The following is a 16,180-nucleotide window of genomic DNA, read 5'->3' as shown; positions in this document are numbered from 1 at the left end:
GTCTGCGCCAGGTGGGACACACAGGTGGGTGCGCCGTTGTGTATCTGCCCAGCAGAGCCACCTCTACTGCGCTCATGTCACGAGGGGCCGGGCTGGCTTTGGCAAAAGGGAGGCGTGGGGTCTGGCAGAGGAGGGAGGGAGTGGGAGCACAGCACTGCCCCTGGGGCAGGCGGCCGCTGGTGAGCACATGCGCGGTACGGGGGGCAGGCCAGGGCAGCCCACCCGCTGTCCTGCCCCACCTGGCTCACGCGCTGCTTGCCATTCTCCTGGCAGCCGCCCAGGGGGCAGGGAGATGGCGGCCTGTAACCCCTTGGACTCAAAGGGCACCCCCAGGAGGCCTCCCTCTCCCAAAACCACCACCGTGACCCAGAGGCGGTGAGGACTTGGGGCTGAGCAGCTTCTGGCTGGGGCAGGGGCAGCGTGGCTCTGAGACCAGCGCCCAGTCACCTCCTCACACACCCACCTTGTTGGGCTGTGGCTGTACATCAGGGCACACCTGGCCCGGCACAGCCTCGGGGTTCCACCAGAGGTGGGAACAGGAGCCCAGGGGTGCCCCCACCTCCCTGGCAAGCTCTGAGCGGCAAGCTCTGGGAGCAAGGTATCCCGAGGGCCACACTCAGGATGTATCAAGTGGACCATCCAGCCCAGTCAGTGCCAGGAAAACAGGGCAGGGCTGGGAAGGGGCCAGGGAGGCCTCAAGCCAGCAGTATCAGGGGGGGCACTGAGAGGGAGGCTCTGGATGAGGGTTGGGTCAGGCCACCTGCCTCATCCCAGAGGCCCAGGGCCCACCCCAGGTGGGCACCCCAGCACATGGCTGCCCCTCCCCAGCGGCCTGTGGGCTCGGCCTTTGTGTCCTCCGCAGCCTTGCCTTGGAGTCTGTTTGTTGGCCCCTCGAGTCAGTCCTGATTCTCGACCCTCTCGGCCTCGGGCCCCACCCCAAGCTGAAGTCCACTTCTGGGCAGCCCTCAGGCACACGGGGTCTGGGAGTTCTGAGGCCCCACCTTGCAGAACAAGAAGTCTTGGGAGGCAGGGAGGTTGCCTCCTACGCCACGGCCCGCCCCGCCCCCCCGCCCCCCCAGCCCCCCAGCCCAGCCACAGCCGGGCAGCTGCTCCCGGCCCTGGGACCCCGATCCCCCTCCCACGGTCCACCCCAAGGGAGGCCGCCCCCGCGGGACTGGGACGGCCACCACCTCCCAGCAGCCCCGTGCCCTGGAGGCTGAGGGAGCTCACTGTGGACAGCGCTTTATTGACACATTCAGACCCCTGGGCAGGATTGGCACAGCTCCCGGAGTGCTGGCACCTCCACGGGCCCAGTCTGCCATCCCTGAGGGGGCAGGAGGGTGCCCCATAGGGGCAGAGAGGCAGCATCGACCAGTCAGGCCTCTCCCCAGCACACAGGTCGGGGGCCGGCTCCAGCCGCGGGCAGTGAGGCAAGGCAGGCAGCCGCAGCAAGGAGGGCGGGCCTGGAGCGGCTCAGGCCCCGGCCGTCGGGGCCTCGTAGTTGAGCACGTAGTAGTCGTGGACATACATGAGCACCGCCACAGGCTGCCCGATGATGAGCGTCAGCCACACGGCCGCGTTCCCGTAGTTGCCACGGAAGAAGCGGCCCACTATCCAGGCCAGGGGGATCTGGGGACACGGGAGGGGCCCGGTTAGCAGGCCTCAGCGACCACGGGGCTGGCTCCCGGGCCCGGGGAGGATGCCAGGCCACGTGGGGTGCTCACCTGAGCCATCATGCCCGTGAAGGCCCAGAGGCGGAACATGCGCAGAGGGATGCTCACCAGGTACTGGGTGGGGGTGAGAGGGGCGTCAGCTGACCCCTTGGCAACCCCCATCCGAGGTGGGACAGGACGCACCCACAGGGCACTGACCTCGTGGAAGAAGGCCGAAGCCAGGAACACCCCCATCCTGGCTGCCCACTTGCTGCTGCCTCTCCGGAGCATGGGCTTGTAGAAGTGTCTGCAGAAGGAAGCGGCCATGGGGCGGGCGCCCGGGCCACGTGCCGGCCGCCCGGCCGCCCGCCCGCCGGCTGCAGCACCCACACCCACCTTAGGCACCACTTGTGTACGGGGATGTTCCAGTTCTGCCAAAAGTAGGTGACGGACTCAGAGTTCCTGGGGGTCGGGAGACGGCGGGTGACCGGGCTGTGCCACGGCCCTCCCCCCACCAGCCCCCGGCCCCACACCCAAGGCCACCCACCACCAGTCCCGATAGAACTCGCGGTCTCCGAAGTGCATGAGCTCGGCCACGGCATTCAGGCAGGAGTGGAACAGCCAGTAGAAGAAGATGAGCCAGATGAGGTGGTTGGGGACCTGCGGGGAGGCGTGTGCCAGGTTCCAGACCACCACCACCACCACCCCCCCACGTGCCCCCACCCACCAGGCTGCTCACCGCCAGCTTCAGGAGGCGCTCGATGATGCGCGAGTAGTCCATGTCCTGCAGAGACAGGGTGCAGCTGGCTCCCTCGGTCCCGCCCTCAGACCCCACCCCGCCAGGGCCTGCCTGCTCACCTTGAAGGGCTTCATGGAGTTCTGGATGGTGGGGACCATCCACTGCAAAGAGGGCAGGGCGTCAGCTCCCCGGCCGCCCGAGCTACCGTCCTCCAGCAACTCCCCCCCCCACCCCCGCCCAGCACAGCCCCCAGCCCAGCCCGCGTACCTGCTGAATCAGCCCCACCATGAGCTGCGTGAGGAACAGCTGGAGGAGGAAGCAGAGAACAGCGGGCTGAGCCCCCCAGTGCCCGGTGGCCCCCCAGCCCGCGAGGCCCCCAGCCTCCAGCCTCACCATCTCAAGGAGCCGCCGCAGCAGGAAACGCTTTCGGATGCGGGCAGAGCGGGGGAAGTTGAGCTCGTAACACAGGGTGGGGGCAAAGAGGAAGTAGTACAAATCTGCAACGGGAGGGTGGGGCTAGCAGGCGGAGGAGGCCCGGCCCCCAGCAGCCCCCCTCCCCCAGGCCCCAGCAGGGTTCTCACCACGGTAGGTCAGGTTGTCAGGGTAGCTCACGGTGCACTGGGCAGCTCCCCCATTGGCCTTCTTACCCGCAGGAGCTACGAGCAAGTGGCAGGGCGGGGTGAGGCTGCGATGCTGCCCGGGTCCAGCCCCACAGCAGGTGGCAGCCCCGGGTGGTCCCAGCCCCAGGCAGCCCCTCACCAGCCTTGGCCTTGGCCCTAGCCCTGCGCTCTCGGCACCACAGGTTGACATCCCGGTAGGAGCACAGCTTGAGGAAGAGGATGGTGTACACCATCAGAGCCAGCACGGAGCCCACTGCAGGAGAGGCAAGCTCAGGCCATGCGCCTCCCACACTGCCCACAGGAGAGCCACGGCCACAGGGGCAGCCCCTGTGGCTCGCCTAGGTCTCTCCCACGGGCTCAGAGACAGGTTGGGACGGGGGTGAGACGGGTGGCCCACCTGGAGTGATGGATGCAAGCAGGAAGGCCACAGCCGCCGGGAAGCAGAGAATGGTGGCCAAGTTGACCACGTGCAGCAGCAGCCCCGCCTGCTCCGTCAGGGCGCCCTGGGGTGGGTGGGGGAGCACACCGCTCAGCCGGGGGCCCCCACTCCCTGGCCAGAGGGTCTCCCTAGGGCATGGCCGTCAGGCCCCGAGGTGCAGCCCCTCCCGGGAAAGCCGCACACAGCCCCACACCCTGAATGAAACACAGTGGGACGGGCTGCTGGCCCGCCCTAAGTTCGGCTGGTGAGGCGCAGACCTCCGGGCAGGGCGAGGGTGGGCGTGAGGGCGCTGCTTACCACAGCCAGGCGCTTCTCCACCTGGAACGCAGCCACAGCGAAGACGTTGGCCACTGAGGACAGAAGCGCCACAGGGCAGGTTCAGGCCCGGGTCAGCCCTGTCCCCACCCGAGGCCTCCTGGGCACTCAGCTCACCAATAACCAGGCACAGAGCGGGCCAGCTGTAGGGATCCTTCAGAAACAGAGACACCACCTGGATGGGATCCACCAGGATGCCGTACCTGCGGATGGGCAGGTGGGGGATGAGGGTCTGAGTGGGTGAGGGGCGGGGCCTGAGCTGGCAGTGGGTGGGGCAGGGCCAGGGCCCACTCACTTGATGAGGTTCTCTAAAAATAACCGTGCATTGCTCAAGATCTGCAAGAAAGAGAGAGGGACACAACCCTGTCACCTCTGGCCCCGGAGCAGCCACCCCAGCTCCTCCCGGCACCCGCAGGTCCGAGCAGCGACCTCCGTCCTGCAGGCCCCACCCTGTCTGACCTCACGCCAAGCTCCGAGACTCGCAACCCACCCCGCAGGCACCAGTGCAGGGACGGGAAGCCCCTCGGCGCTGCCCCCGGCACGCCAGTGAGAAGGAGCCGACCCCGACACCAGGCACTTCCCAGATGCCTGTGTCTTCGGCAGCAGAAAGAGACCCGCGCCGTCCAGCAGCCCGCCTCCATCCCACTGAGCTGGTGAGGGCCCCGAGGCCACAGCAACAGTCCCAAAGTCCAAGCCTGCCAGACGGAGCTGCCACCCACGTCCAGGGCACCGCCCTGCCAGTCAGGCCAGTCCTCGCAGCGCCGGGCTGTGTGGCAGGCGCTGCACCGGGAGCGCCCACGCCCTGTGTGGGGTGGTGGGAAGAAGCAGGCCAGGGCGCTGAGGGGCCGGGGAAAGCTGGGCCTGGAGCGTCACGCTGTAACTCACGCCCCTGCCCGCCTCGGCCGTTCCTGCAGCACCAGCAGCCGAGGATGGAGCCCCCGTCACGACAAGCTCTTGCCTTTAGCCGGTGGCTGGGTGCCTGGCCTTCCTCTGCAGGCACAGGGACCTCCTGCCCCAGCCCACAAGGCACAGGCCCCAGGCAGGGTACGGAAGGTTCTGCAGAAAAGTGATGCTTCTCCAGGGGACACTAGTGGGGTCCCTTACCTGGCAAGTTTCACGAGGAGGTGACAAGCTCAGAGATGCAGGGGCCACCTGCCACACCCTCTCCCAGTCAAACGCCTGACCGGCCAGCTTACCAGGACACACGCGGTCCTACAATGTCACCCCACCTGGCGGTGGCCTGTCCTGAGAGCTCACAGCAGGCGAGAGCTGGAGCTGCAAATAGGCAGCACCCACCTGGAGGCCCAGGCTGCAGAGGGAACGCAGCTCGGGATGCGCGTCTCCTACAGGGAGGGTGTGGCAGAGGTACCAGAAGCAGGGGGAAGGCTTTGGGGCAGCACCAAAGGGCCAGGCAGGCCCAGGGGCTGCAGGAGAGCAGACAGTGCCGCCCAGGCAGCTGAGGGCCCGCCCCACACGACCCCCTCTTCACAAACCCAGCCTCGGCCAGCAATGGCCTCCAGAGACCAGGGACACGTCATCTCCTGGGTCTGGGCTGGCCTACGGCCCGCTCTCGCCTTGCCCAGCCAGCTTCTCACCCACCAGGCTGCATAGCACCCCACAGCTCCCCAGGGAGCCTCCTGGGGCCACAGACGGGGACGGTGTGGGAGCCCCTCGTACACGGGCAGCCGCAGGAGCCACACCCAAGACAGGCAGACACGTTGGGTGGAGGGTCAAGGGCGTCGCGCCACATGGCCCTGAGTGGCGGGGGCAGGGCCCAGAGAGGCCCCTGCCCCGCCCGAAGGCTGCGTCCTGGAGCTCTGGACTCCAGCTGCTTGTGGGCCAGAGCTGCTGGCCCAGCCCCGCCAAGTGCCGGGGGAGCGGGGCCCCCTGAAGCAGCGGCCTCGACCAGGCCGCAGCGCGAGGCAGGCGCAGGGCTCCCCGCACTCACCCTCCTGAGACTGGGGGAGGGGGGCCAGCGGCCCGCAGAGCTGGGGCCCGGGGCTGCAGGGCTGAGCCAAGGAACCGTATTCTCACCCCTGCTCCCCCAAGTCCGGGCCTGCCTGGGGGCTCCACGCCCACGAGGGCCATTTGGAACAGAAGAGGAAACTCTTCACGGACCCCCAAGACCACTCACACGTGCTGCCAGGAGGCCCTGCACCCACAGCGCCCCTTCCACAGCCCCAAGGCCCACCCGCCCATCAGCCTGTCTACTCCTTCCTGCCCCCACGTCAAGCCACAGAAGCCCCTCAGGAGACCCCAGTGCCCCTCGGGCACAGCCCACGGCACAAAGGCTCCCACGCTAGCCCTGCAGGCGTCTCCTGGGATTCAACAGGGACAAGGGTTGAGAGTGTGCCCTCTGGGAGCCCAGTATACAGCCGCTGCAGGGACCACCACCGCGATCCCGCTCCACTCAGCCCAGCCACAAAAGCTCTGGCCACCCGCCCCAGGGGGCAGAGCCCGTGCCCCACCTGGTCACAGCGACACCTGCTCCAAGACGCCACCCTACTTACCAGCATCACCACACACCAATTCAGGATGCCACGGTAGTTGTTGAAGCCACTGTCGGAGCTGAACAGAGAGTCCTGCAGGCGGTGGCACCTGGAAAGCAGGAGTGGGCACCCGCAGAGCCCCAGGCAGTGAGAACCTCAGGCAAGGCCAAAAGCAGGCCCACGCCTCCCAGCCCTGGCAGACACCTGGGAACCTGGCCACGCCCAGCCCCTCACTCCGGGCAGCTCGCACCCATCTGCCCACACATCCTACTCCCCATGTATCACCAAAGAGGGGCCAGGCCATGCCAAGCTCTCAGGAACACCCAGAGGCCTGACGCTCCACGCTGCAGGTGGGCGGGGGCACGCCACAGACAGGAGCTGGCTACGCGGGGCCGGAGTCCCCCAGGCTGGGAGCCCACCTCCCTCCGCAGATGCCTCTGGCTGCCGCCACACTCGCTGGCTAAGGAGTGGTGATGAGCCCACAGGAAGAGTCCACCCCAGGGGTCCGGGGGCCCATCCGGCAATGCTGGACAGATGATGCGGGGGGGAGCGAATCTGCCTTTGCAGTCGGCCCAGCCCACTACCCAGTGAGCCAAGGGCCCCACTCCAACCGCCTCCTCCCTCCATTTGGCCCACACAGGTCCCAGCGGGCACCGGCACCCAGGCGCTGGGCGCCTGATGGCAGGGAGGTCTACAGTAGAAGCCAGCAGAGGCACTTTCGGTGCCCCCCGCCCATGAGCTCTCGCACCCAGTGCCAGGGTTGGGGGGCACAGACGCAGAGCCTCACGTCCCTGCCTGATCCTCAGGGCGAGGCAGAGGTGGAAGGGCCACAGCACGGCGGGGCAAGGCTCAGCCCTGGTGCTGGTCCTTGGCTGCAGCCCCGCCTCACCCCAAGTGCCCTGCCACCAGGAGGCCTTCCACGGCGTTGAGCAAGGCCTCCGGTTTTGCAAGAGGAGAAGCCAGGGCCTCCCCTTCCCTCCCCTGGACACAGCTCCACCTCAAGAGGCAGCTGGGGCACAGGAGAAGAGAGGGCCTCCGGGGGTGGCCCTGCCTCTGTGGCAGGCCTGGCTATGGCCGGGGTCAGCACTCAGACAGCCGCACCCAGGAGATGAAGGGCCAGGGAGGACGAGACGCCAATCAGCATCTTCAGCCAGGGCAGTGCTGACAGTCTGACCTCTGCCTTCCCAGGCCGAGGTCTGCCCACACCTGGCCCACCCGCCTCTCCCAGTCACAGGCCTGGCCTCCTTGCACCTGCCCTCCAGCGCCATGCCGGACCGCGCACAGTGGGGCTGTGCGCTCCACCCCAGGCCCTCTTCTTCCTGAGTTTCTGTACCTGCCTTTCGGAGAGGCAAGCAGAGCTCCAAGGCCCAGCTCCCCAGAAAGGACAGTCTCTGGGCCTCTCCACTGGATGGGCTTGCCCAGAACCCTCCCCCAAATTCAAGCCCATTCACTTTTACTGGAATCGTCCCAAAGCCACCTCATGCCACAACCTGCCAACCGCCATCTGCATGTCCACGCCCGGCTCGACACGCCCAGGGGACTGTTTCACAACGGCGTGACCCCTGCCCGCTTTGGGCCACTGAGAAGACCACACTGACTTTATTTGCAGCAATCTCTAAGATGAAAATGGGGGTGGGGGAAGGGCAGCGTTTTCCAAACCTGACAACAAATAACATTATAAAAGCTCTTCCAGATTCCTCCTGTCAGGTTCCTAGGCCTTCCCCAAGCCACCCACACCCGCCCCTCAGGTCCCTCCACCAGCCTTCTGACCATCCCCAACCCAGGCAGCTCCCTGCCCCGAGGTCGGAGGGCCCAACCCAGGGAAGGAAGCCCACCACCCACCAATCCCCCCAGAAGTCCAGCCTTGCCGATGCAGTCAGCTGCAGTGGACCAGAGGGCACCAGGCATGGTTGGCATGGACGCGGGGCCTGGCCGCCTTGCCCAGAGCTCTGTCACCCTCTCCCCTACTGCAGGCGCTGCCCACGCCTCTGTGCCCTCCAGCGGCCCGCCCACCTGCTCCCAAGTCCCACCCAGCCAGCAGGGCCATTCTAACTCATCACAGGTACCACCTCTTTCACCACCTCACACCAGCACTGGAAGGCGGGCACACGGGGAAACTGAGGCTCACCGAGGTTCAAAGCTTGCCCAGAGGCACAGCCCCAAGTGCGGACCACGCATGCAGGACCACATGGTCCAGCTCCCGGGCCAGTTAGAACAAGGAGGGGGCAGGGTGCCAGCTCGCCTCCCAGCTGCCACCCCCTTGGCGCTTCCTCCAGTTGGGTGGGCAGTTGGGTGGGCTCCCCGTGTCCTCAGTCCCTGCTAGAGAGGGAGAAACAGAGGACACCCCAGAGACAAGGCCCTGGGAGAGCCCCACGACAAGAAGGCGCTGCCTGGAGGGCCCAGGAACCTGGAGGGCGCACAGGGCAGTGCGGTGCCCCTGAAAGGAAGGAGCCGACAGGCAGGGCACAAGGGGCGGCCCTCCCTCCTTCCGGCCCCACCCAGAGCCTGACCGGGCCTGCCAGGCCAAGGTGAGCAGGAAGTGTCGGGAGGGGAGGGAGGAAGAAGGCGGCGGAACAAGCAGGGAGGAGAGGCGGCAGGTGAGAGGATGATGACGGGGAGGAGGGGCGGCGGCAGAGGCCAGACGCCAAGAGGGCAGACACAGCAAGGCCTGGTTCTGCCCCAGGAGACCCCAAACCCTGCGGCGTCTGGCATGAGGGACAAGCACACGTAGCCTGCGTGTCCTGTGGATCAGAGGGGACTCCTGTGGCCCATCCCTGCCACCGGCTCCTCTTCCCAAGGGTCCAGGCCTCGAGGGTGGCGAGTCAGCGCTGCTGCTCACTCAGCCCAACGAGCGGGAGCACAGGAGAGGCTGCTGGCCACCTGGCCTGTGTGGAGCAGGAAAGCGACTGCCCACCCAGGGTGACCGCTTGGCCCAAAGCTGGTACCCCCCCATCTCATACAAAATGACCCCGAATCCCACGCCCTCCAGAGGGAGATCGAGCCAGCCACGCCCCGGCCTCCCGGAGAGGACAACGTGGGGAGTTAGCAGAGGGGACTCTAGGACACTCCTATCCTTCGCATCCTCCCTCAGTCCCACCTCAGGCCCACCGGAAGCCAGCACCCCCCAGTACAGCCGCCCTCCTCCCCCACGGTGCCGACATGAACTCTGCGCCAGACCTTTGCTCACAACGCTCAGTGCTGAGATTACCTTATCTCCCAGGTGAACTGCGCGCACCCCAAGGGCAAGGACAGGGCCTGGGCGGCAGCTGCCCCTGCCCATCCCCTCCCCACAGTACCCAGTGAAGAAAGCCTCGGTTCTTCTTTAATGAGAGAGCAAATCCTTGCCAACCCACTGACAGACTGCCCACTTCCTCCTTGATAATCTCTAGCTCTGGAGCTGCTTCCAAAGCCAGAGTCCCTGAGGGCCCCTTGGCCAGGATGAAGGCTACGGTGGGCGGAGGGGGCACAGCTGCAGGACTTAGCCAGTGCCCAGGTGGGCCAGGTCCTCCCCATCAGCCACAGCTTGCTCCCCACCCCCTTCCCATCAGTCCTTCAGCTAAGCAGGGAGACCACCTGTGGGTGTGCCCACTTCAAACCCCTCTCCTGTACCCCAGCCAGGGGTGAGAGTCCCAATACAGGACCCATCTCTGACCCTAGAGCAGGCATTTGTGCTGGTAATATAAGCAGGACCCCAGGCCAGTCAATCACTGGGTAAAGGATGAGAGACCTTTGTGAAGACCATTCTTGGGAGGGTCTGCAAGGGATGAGAAATCCTCTCGCACTGCCCCCTGCCCCTTTCCTCAGGCAGTCCCAAGCTCCTGCTGGCCCACTCCCCAGCCAGCCCACCCTCCTCTGGGAGCCTTATCTACCCACAAGGCACCCCTCACAGCCCTCAGGAGGGACCCCCTTCATCACACACCGCCAGACGCCATCCATCTCTTTCCAGGAAGAGAACAGTATGGGTGGCTGGAACCAGCCCACCTAGGGCTCCAGGCTCTGGGCTCACCCTGGGAAAGAGCCTCAGGACCCACCTAAAGATGTGCAGAGGGAGGGGCGTCTGGAAGCTGGGCCGCTGCCGGCTCCCCTCGGCGCCCCCAACTGTGTGACCTTGTCAGGCGACCCTCCACCCCTAACCTCCCCCTAAGTTTCCCCGCCGAGGCCCAAGGGGCACACCTATCCACGCAAAGTCCGGAAGCCAGGCTCTCGGGCTCGGAATCCGAGCTGCGGCGGACACGCCTGGGGGAACAGCGAGGGTCGCGCAGGCCCCCCGTCGGGGTCAAAGGTTAGGGGTCAGGCGCACCGCTACCTCAAATCCCACTGGCCGCTGCCCACGTCGACGTCTCCGTCCTTGTCCTTCTCCGGGGCAGGCGCGTCCCCCCCGGCGCCCACGTCCCGTACCTCCTCTTCCGCCGCCGCCGCGGGCCCGCTGCCGCCCTGGCTCGAGGGCCGCGACCCCGTCCTCCGGCGCCGGGAGCCGCTCGCGCCGCTGCGGTCGCCCATGGCCTCAGCCCGCACCCTGCCGCGGCGGAGTCGTGGCCCACCGGGCTCGCAGCGCCCGAGGCCCTGAGGCCCCGCCTCCGGACTCTCGGCCAGCGGCCGCCACCGCCCCCTGTCGGCCGCCGTAGCCCGCGCCGCCAATCAGCGCGCACCTGCCGGGTCCTCCCCGAGCCCGCGGCAGCGTCGCTCCCGGAGCTGCTAACTGGCCCGTGGCCGCGGCGCCCGTCCATTTGTAGTCCGCTGGTGCGCGGGGCACGCTGGGAGTTGTAGTCTCATGGCGCGAGCCGGAGCGCGGAGGCAGGCGGGCGCGCAGCCAGGGGCGGAAAACGCGCGGCTTCCTGGCAGCTGGAAGCCCCTCCTGACCGCTGCCTGACCCTTGTCCCGCTCTTTAAACACAGGGTTTCCTCATGCCTCAGCCCAGGCGCGGGGTGTGGGGTTGTAGGTTATTTATGAAATGCCTCGTGCGTTACTGTCAGACAGACACCTAGCGCGTTGATGCTCCACGAGCCCTCTAGTTACTACCGTAGGCCCCCGCTTTTCCTCCGCTTAGGTTGTTCAGACAAGCACCAGGCCAAAGGATGGAGCGAGAGAAAGGCCCCAGGCCCCGCGTCCCGGGTACCACCGCCTGGCCCACCTACTCCCAGGGCAGCACCTCTCCCCTGCAGGCCCAGGACGGGGCGGGGCAAGGGTGCTGCCCTCGCCCCCACAATGGGCACGCCCGGCCCGCCTCTCCACCCGGCCCCCTTCTGCCCTCGTCCGCAGACTTGCAGAGCTTCCCGCGTTTCGCACCCGGGCCAGGTTTGCCAGGGCGGGGGGATCCTGAAGTGCCAATTCGCGGGGGCCCAGAGGCTTCTGTGTCATTGCACAGTCTGCAGTCATCCAGTCGTTAAATGAAGCAACTGATACACCATAACAACTGCACGGTGAGAACCGTGGGCGGGCAAGTCCGGTCCCACTTGGCTTGACCTGCATTTTGCAAAGAGCATGAAGCGTGAGCATCCTGGATTTCCGGATGCGAGGGTTCACGGGGGGCTCAGGCCTGGTTTACCCAAGAAACACCCCTAGCCGCAGAACCCACTCCATTCACTCCCCTGAGGTAAGCAAGGCTGAGAAGATCACCTCTCTGAAAGCAAATAAACCCAGAGGCTCAGCCTGAGGTCAGCCCTCCTTCCCGCCGGGCTTGCTCTGGATCCATCACCTCCACGGACAGGCACCTGGGCCCCCTGGTGACACGTTCTTCTGCCACCGGACCATTTGCGGCTGATACTAGCCTGGCATCCCTTCCTGGCAGGCTGAGGCTACCTTGCAGGTGTTTTCGAGTAGCCTGCTAAAGGGGCCGCCCTCACTGGGCGCCAGAACCCCTCCCGCATGCCCACATGGCCCAGCCTCGGTGGGTCAGGACCAGCCCCGTCTCCTATCCAGTGTCCAAGAACGTTCGTCTGTTCCTAGGCAGACCTGAGCCAGGGGGAGCTAGGCCTTTCTGAGTACTGATCCCAAGGGAGGTCGGACGCAGGAGAGGGTCCTCTCGGGAGCCCTCAGCGTAGGGGTGAGCCCTGGGAGCTCTGCCCCTCCCTCCCCATGCCCTCTCCCCGGCAGCTAGTGGTAAGCTCCCCACCCACGCCCACGTGTCTCCGAGCGCCTTCTGGCCATGCCATCCTCCAATACAGAGCCAAGACTAGAGGGCCGGCCCGGACTGGCACGCTGATTGGTAGAGGAGAAGATCGACGGCTCAGGCTGCCAGTAGGCCCAGAGAGGCTGAGCACAGTAGCCAACGAGGAGTGAAGGGCCGTGTTAGAAGCGGCTGCCTGTGTCCGCGTCCAGGCTCCAAGTCGTCGGCAGACAAGAAGCAGTAGGAGTGAGGAGACCAGGGTGGACTGGGGGCCGCCAGAAAGGACCGATCTGACCGGGGGCTGTGGGGGAACCAAGGGTTCCACCACCGAAGTTGAGAGCAAGATCAAGGCCTCGAGCCAATGGGAAGGCATGGGCTGTGAAGGCACCAATAAGGAAGAGCCCCTGTACCAGCGGGGGGTAGGGCCTGTCTGAGGGAGGCGGAGGCCTGTGGTTGATAGTGGGCGGGACCTCTAGGAGGGAGGTGGGGCCTACGCCAGCCCCGCCCACAGCCCCAGCACCTCAGGATCCTGGGTGAGGTGCGGCCCAGAGCCACAGGGGAGAGGGAAAAGGTCAAGGTAGGTGGGGTTGTTTGGGGACAAATGTGTGCATGAGGAGTTGTCGAAGAAAGCTCAGTGGGGAGTCTCCCTGCTGGTGGAAGCAACACCTGGCCCGGGGTGAGGAACCTACAGGTCTGGCCGAATAAAGGGCTGGAAGGGTTTTGGGGTTTAGAAAGGGCCTCGGGCTGACACTAGGTTGGAGGCGCCGCAGGCAGGCCAAGGAAGCCTGTGAGGGAAGACACTGGACATGGTGATCAGCAGCCTGTGCCGCCTGTTCTCTGGAATGCAAAGTTCTGTCCATAGACACCTGTGGAGACAAGGGTGGGCTCGTCCCAGGCACCGGGGAGGCAGCCTCCATCCTTCCACCCCCACTGCCCCTTAGAGTCTTGGAGAAGCAGAAACAGTCAGTCCAGACCCCGAAGCTGAGGAGCACTGGGGAGGAGTGGACCTCTAAGAGCCTTCCTCCCTGCCATTGGTGCCCACCCAGGTGTGAATCTGAGTTTAGGATGGGTGGGGTATTGGGCAGGGCTTAAGTCAAAGGCAGCCCTTGGACAAGTTGTTTCTCTCCCTGAGGCTCGGAATCTTCATATGCAAATTAGGCAATGATTCCTACCTAACCTCTACCAACACTGGGGGCTTTCCTGAGGTCGTTAAGGCTGAAAGTGCTCCCCAGAAGGGGGCGCCCACCTCCAGGTGAGCCCCACCCTGAGCAGCAGGCCCACAGGCTATGGTCTGTTGCAGGTCAGTCTCCCCTGCTGTCCATACCAGTGGAGTCTGGGTGGGCCTGTCCCCTGCCAGGGTGCAGACAGCTGCTCTGGCCCTAGGCTGACCTGGTTTGACCACATGTCTCCAAAGATGTGGGACCTCTCAGCTCATGCCTACCTAACCTGGGTGCCGAGGGCATTTGCTGGGGTAGGGGTCCATGTCCCTGGGCTCTCTGAGCCCAGCACAGCCCTGCCCCTCATCTCCTCAACATGACATGCTGTCTAGAGCCCGAGGGCTGTGGGTGGCTGTGGGAACTCCTATGACCCCTGGGCACCTCCTCCCCGGAGCCAGCCTGGCCCAGCTACCTATGGAGGGCTCCTCAGTGTGGGAACATACCCCCTGAGTCTGGGAGTCAGGATGCGGACAGCAGGCTGCAGGAAGGGGTCAGACCCCACACCCTCTGCTGTCCCCATTTTCTCCAATGGCATCGAGGAAGGCTCGCTGGTGGCTGTCAGGCCTGTAGGGACACCAGGAGCCCCTACAGGAAGAGTGGGGGTACCCCAGGCCACAGGATTACAGGCCCTGCGGTACCTACTCTGGCCATTCTAGATCAGTCCTGGGCTAGAGCTGACTGTAGCCTCCCCCAGTTCCTGGCACAGAGCGGATTCACCTACCACAGGAGAAATGCTAACTGCCCTGCCTTCAGGGGTGTGCTTTTGCCTTTGGTCTGACAAGCCGGCCCTCCAGGGTGGAAGACTGCCTTCCCGCAAAAGAAGACACGGGCGCACCCCAGCAAAAGGCAGAGGCGGGACTCCAAGGCTGCGTGGGTAGGATGCCACTCCCAGCGCTGGGCCTGCGCCTGCCAGACCTCTGAGGTGCGGCAGGACCGGGAAGACGCCCCCTAGATGACCCCAGCGCCCCCTGCTGCGCGGGCCCAGCCCTGTATACATCAGCCCGACACTCCAAGTTCTATCAAGAGTGGCATTTATTCTCCTCGTGGAGGTGCGGTGCTCCGGGGAGCTGGTGCTATTGTGCTTAGGAAGGAGGTCTGTCCGTCCGTCCGTCTGTCCGGCCGGCCCGGCCCCAAATGGGGGCGGAAGAGGGGCGCGGCCCGAGTAAAAATCCCGGCCTGTTCCGGGTGGGAGTATGTACAAGGCGGCGGGGCGCAGGCGGGGGTGGGGGCGGGGCGGGCCGGTGGCCGCAGCCCCCACCCGAGGGCCCCCGCATCTCGGGCCCTACTCGTAGAATCAGTACAAAATAGGTGCTACCTAAACGTTCCTTCTACCTGAATTCGCTAAGTCGGTTATTGTGCTGCTTAGTTATGGGGGCGGGAAGGGGCCCATGGCTTTCCACGGCGGCGGGGTGTGGGGAGAAGCGGGAGACCCTGGCCGGCCCACAGCCCTCCGGCCTTCTCCTTAGGTAGGTAGATAGGCATGTGGGGTAGGGTGGGGTGCCTGTGTGTGCGTGTACATGCGGGTGTGCCCAGCGCAAGCGGGGCAGGCCCCGGCTTGGGAGCTGTGTGAACACCAAGCTGGGATGTAGGGGTCTTGGACATGGGCCCTGCTGTGCTGGCCTCTCAGGTCCGGGTCCACCCCTGCGGGAGCAGCTGAGTAGCAGCCGGGCTTGGTACCCACGGGGATGGGGCTAGCCAGGTCAAATGCTCCAGCGTGCACTTTTTCTTCTGGCCTGGAGCCCTGGACTGACGTGACAGAGCCGCCATTGCCAGGGGATGGAAGGAATGGGATTCGGTATGGGTGGCTCTGGTGGCGCTGGGCCTTGGGGCCCTCGGTCTGTGCCACCTGAGCTGAGAACCCAGGCCCAAAGGCAGAGCCCCACTGTCCCCAGCACTGGCTCGGCACTGGGGCGGGGAGGAGTGAGGGGCCCACGGTTAGGTCTAGGGACCGCGGCTCTCTCTGCACCTGCGGCCATACCTGGCCCACCCAAGCCCGTTGGGCCCGTCACAAACATGCACACCTCCCCCCCCCTCTCTGCAGGTCGCCGCGTCCCTAGTAGGGGACTCAGAAGGGGGCCTGGAACATAGTTGGTGCCTAATGAAGGATTGGTGGGTGATGGACGACTGAAGGAGGGGTCTTGGGGGGCAACCACCCCGCCCCGCCCCTGAAACCATTACACCCTCCGGCCTCTGCCGTGGGGGGGGGGGAGGAGGAGGGAGGAGGAAGGGGAAGAAAGTCTGCGCGTCCGGCCCCGCGCAGTGTCCCTGATCTAGGGGCCTATGGGGTGGGTAGGGCAGGGGGATACCTGATTCTCAGTAACTCTAGAGGCGGCGGCAGCTTCGCATGCAGTGCGCATTATTGCTCTATAGTCGGCTTCGGACTAACTAAGAGGGACAGGGAGCGGGCAGCCCCGGGAAGGGACGGGAGGTGGGTTGGGGCTGCATGCAGTGACGTCACAAAGGCGGCGGCCAATGGGGCGGGCCCTTGGGGCGGGGTCGCCGCCGAGGCTTTGGCATAGACGGGCGTAAGTTGGCAACAGAGTGAGGGCGGGGCCTGGGGTTCCCGGGAGGGGACCGGCCTCTGAGAGGCGTGGCCTGAGGCT

General features: G+C 65.8%; 1 protein-coding gene across 2 annotated transcripts; it reads right to left on the bottom strand.

Annotated features, from left to right (window-relative positions):
- Positions 1 to 1,226: 1,226 nt before the first annotated feature.
- On the bottom strand, positions 1,227 to 10,862 carry DGAT1 (diacylglycerol O-acyltransferase 1). 2 transcript variants are annotated; one of them, XM_057531868.1, is made up of 17 exons: positions 10,561 to 10,861; positions 6,276 to 6,363; positions 4,061 to 4,101; positions 3,883 to 3,968; positions 3,748 to 3,800; positions 3,409 to 3,514; positions 3,151 to 3,264; positions 2,973 to 3,047; positions 2,785 to 2,888; positions 2,659 to 2,697; positions 2,511 to 2,552; positions 2,392 to 2,436; positions 2,200 to 2,312; positions 2,049 to 2,114; positions 1,872 to 1,959; positions 1,725 to 1,787; positions 1,227 to 1,629 (listed from the first exon to the last, which is right to left on the bottom strand). In XM_057531868.1, the coding sequence occupies exons 1-17, from the start codon at positions 10,752 to 10,754 to the stop codon at positions 1,474 to 1,476; spliced, it is 1,473 nt and encodes a 490-aa protein (XP_057387851.1). In that variant the 5' UTR covers positions 10,755 to 10,861; the 3' UTR covers positions 1,227 to 1,473. The 2 variants fall into 2 exon arrangements, with proteins under 2 accessions (XP_057387851.1, XP_057387852.1); XM_057531869.1 differs by lacking the exon at positions 1,725 to 1,787 and having other exon boundaries at positions 10,561 to 10,862.
- Between the last annotated feature and the right edge of the window lie 5,318 nt (positions 10,863 to 16,180).

The sequence above is a fragment of the Balaenoptera acutorostrata genome, chromosome 17 (assembly GCF_949987535.1).
Source record: "Balaenoptera acutorostrata chromosome 17, mBalAcu1.1, whole genome shotgun sequence".
In the NCBI taxonomy this organism is placed as follows: domain Eukaryota; kingdom Metazoa; phylum Chordata; class Mammalia; order Artiodactyla; family Balaenopteridae; genus Balaenoptera; species Balaenoptera acutorostrata.
The sequence above is the reverse complement of the archived record's forward strand: the minus strand, read 5'-3'. Positions and strand labels throughout refer to the sequence as shown.

Coding starts and splice junctions, on each gene's coding strand:
- DGAT1 (XM_057531868.1), bottom strand. CDS start 10,754: ATGGGCGACCGCAGCGGCGCGAGCGGCTCCCGGCGCCGGAGGACGGGG. Junction 6,364..10,560: donor AGCGGCCAGTGGGATTTGAG/GTAGCGGTGCGC, acceptor CCTGCTTTCCAG/GTGCCACCGCCTGCAGGACT. Junction 3,969..4,060: donor TTTTTAGAGAACCTCATCAA/GTGAGTGGGCCC, acceptor GCCCATCCGCAG/GTACGGCATCCTGGTGGATC.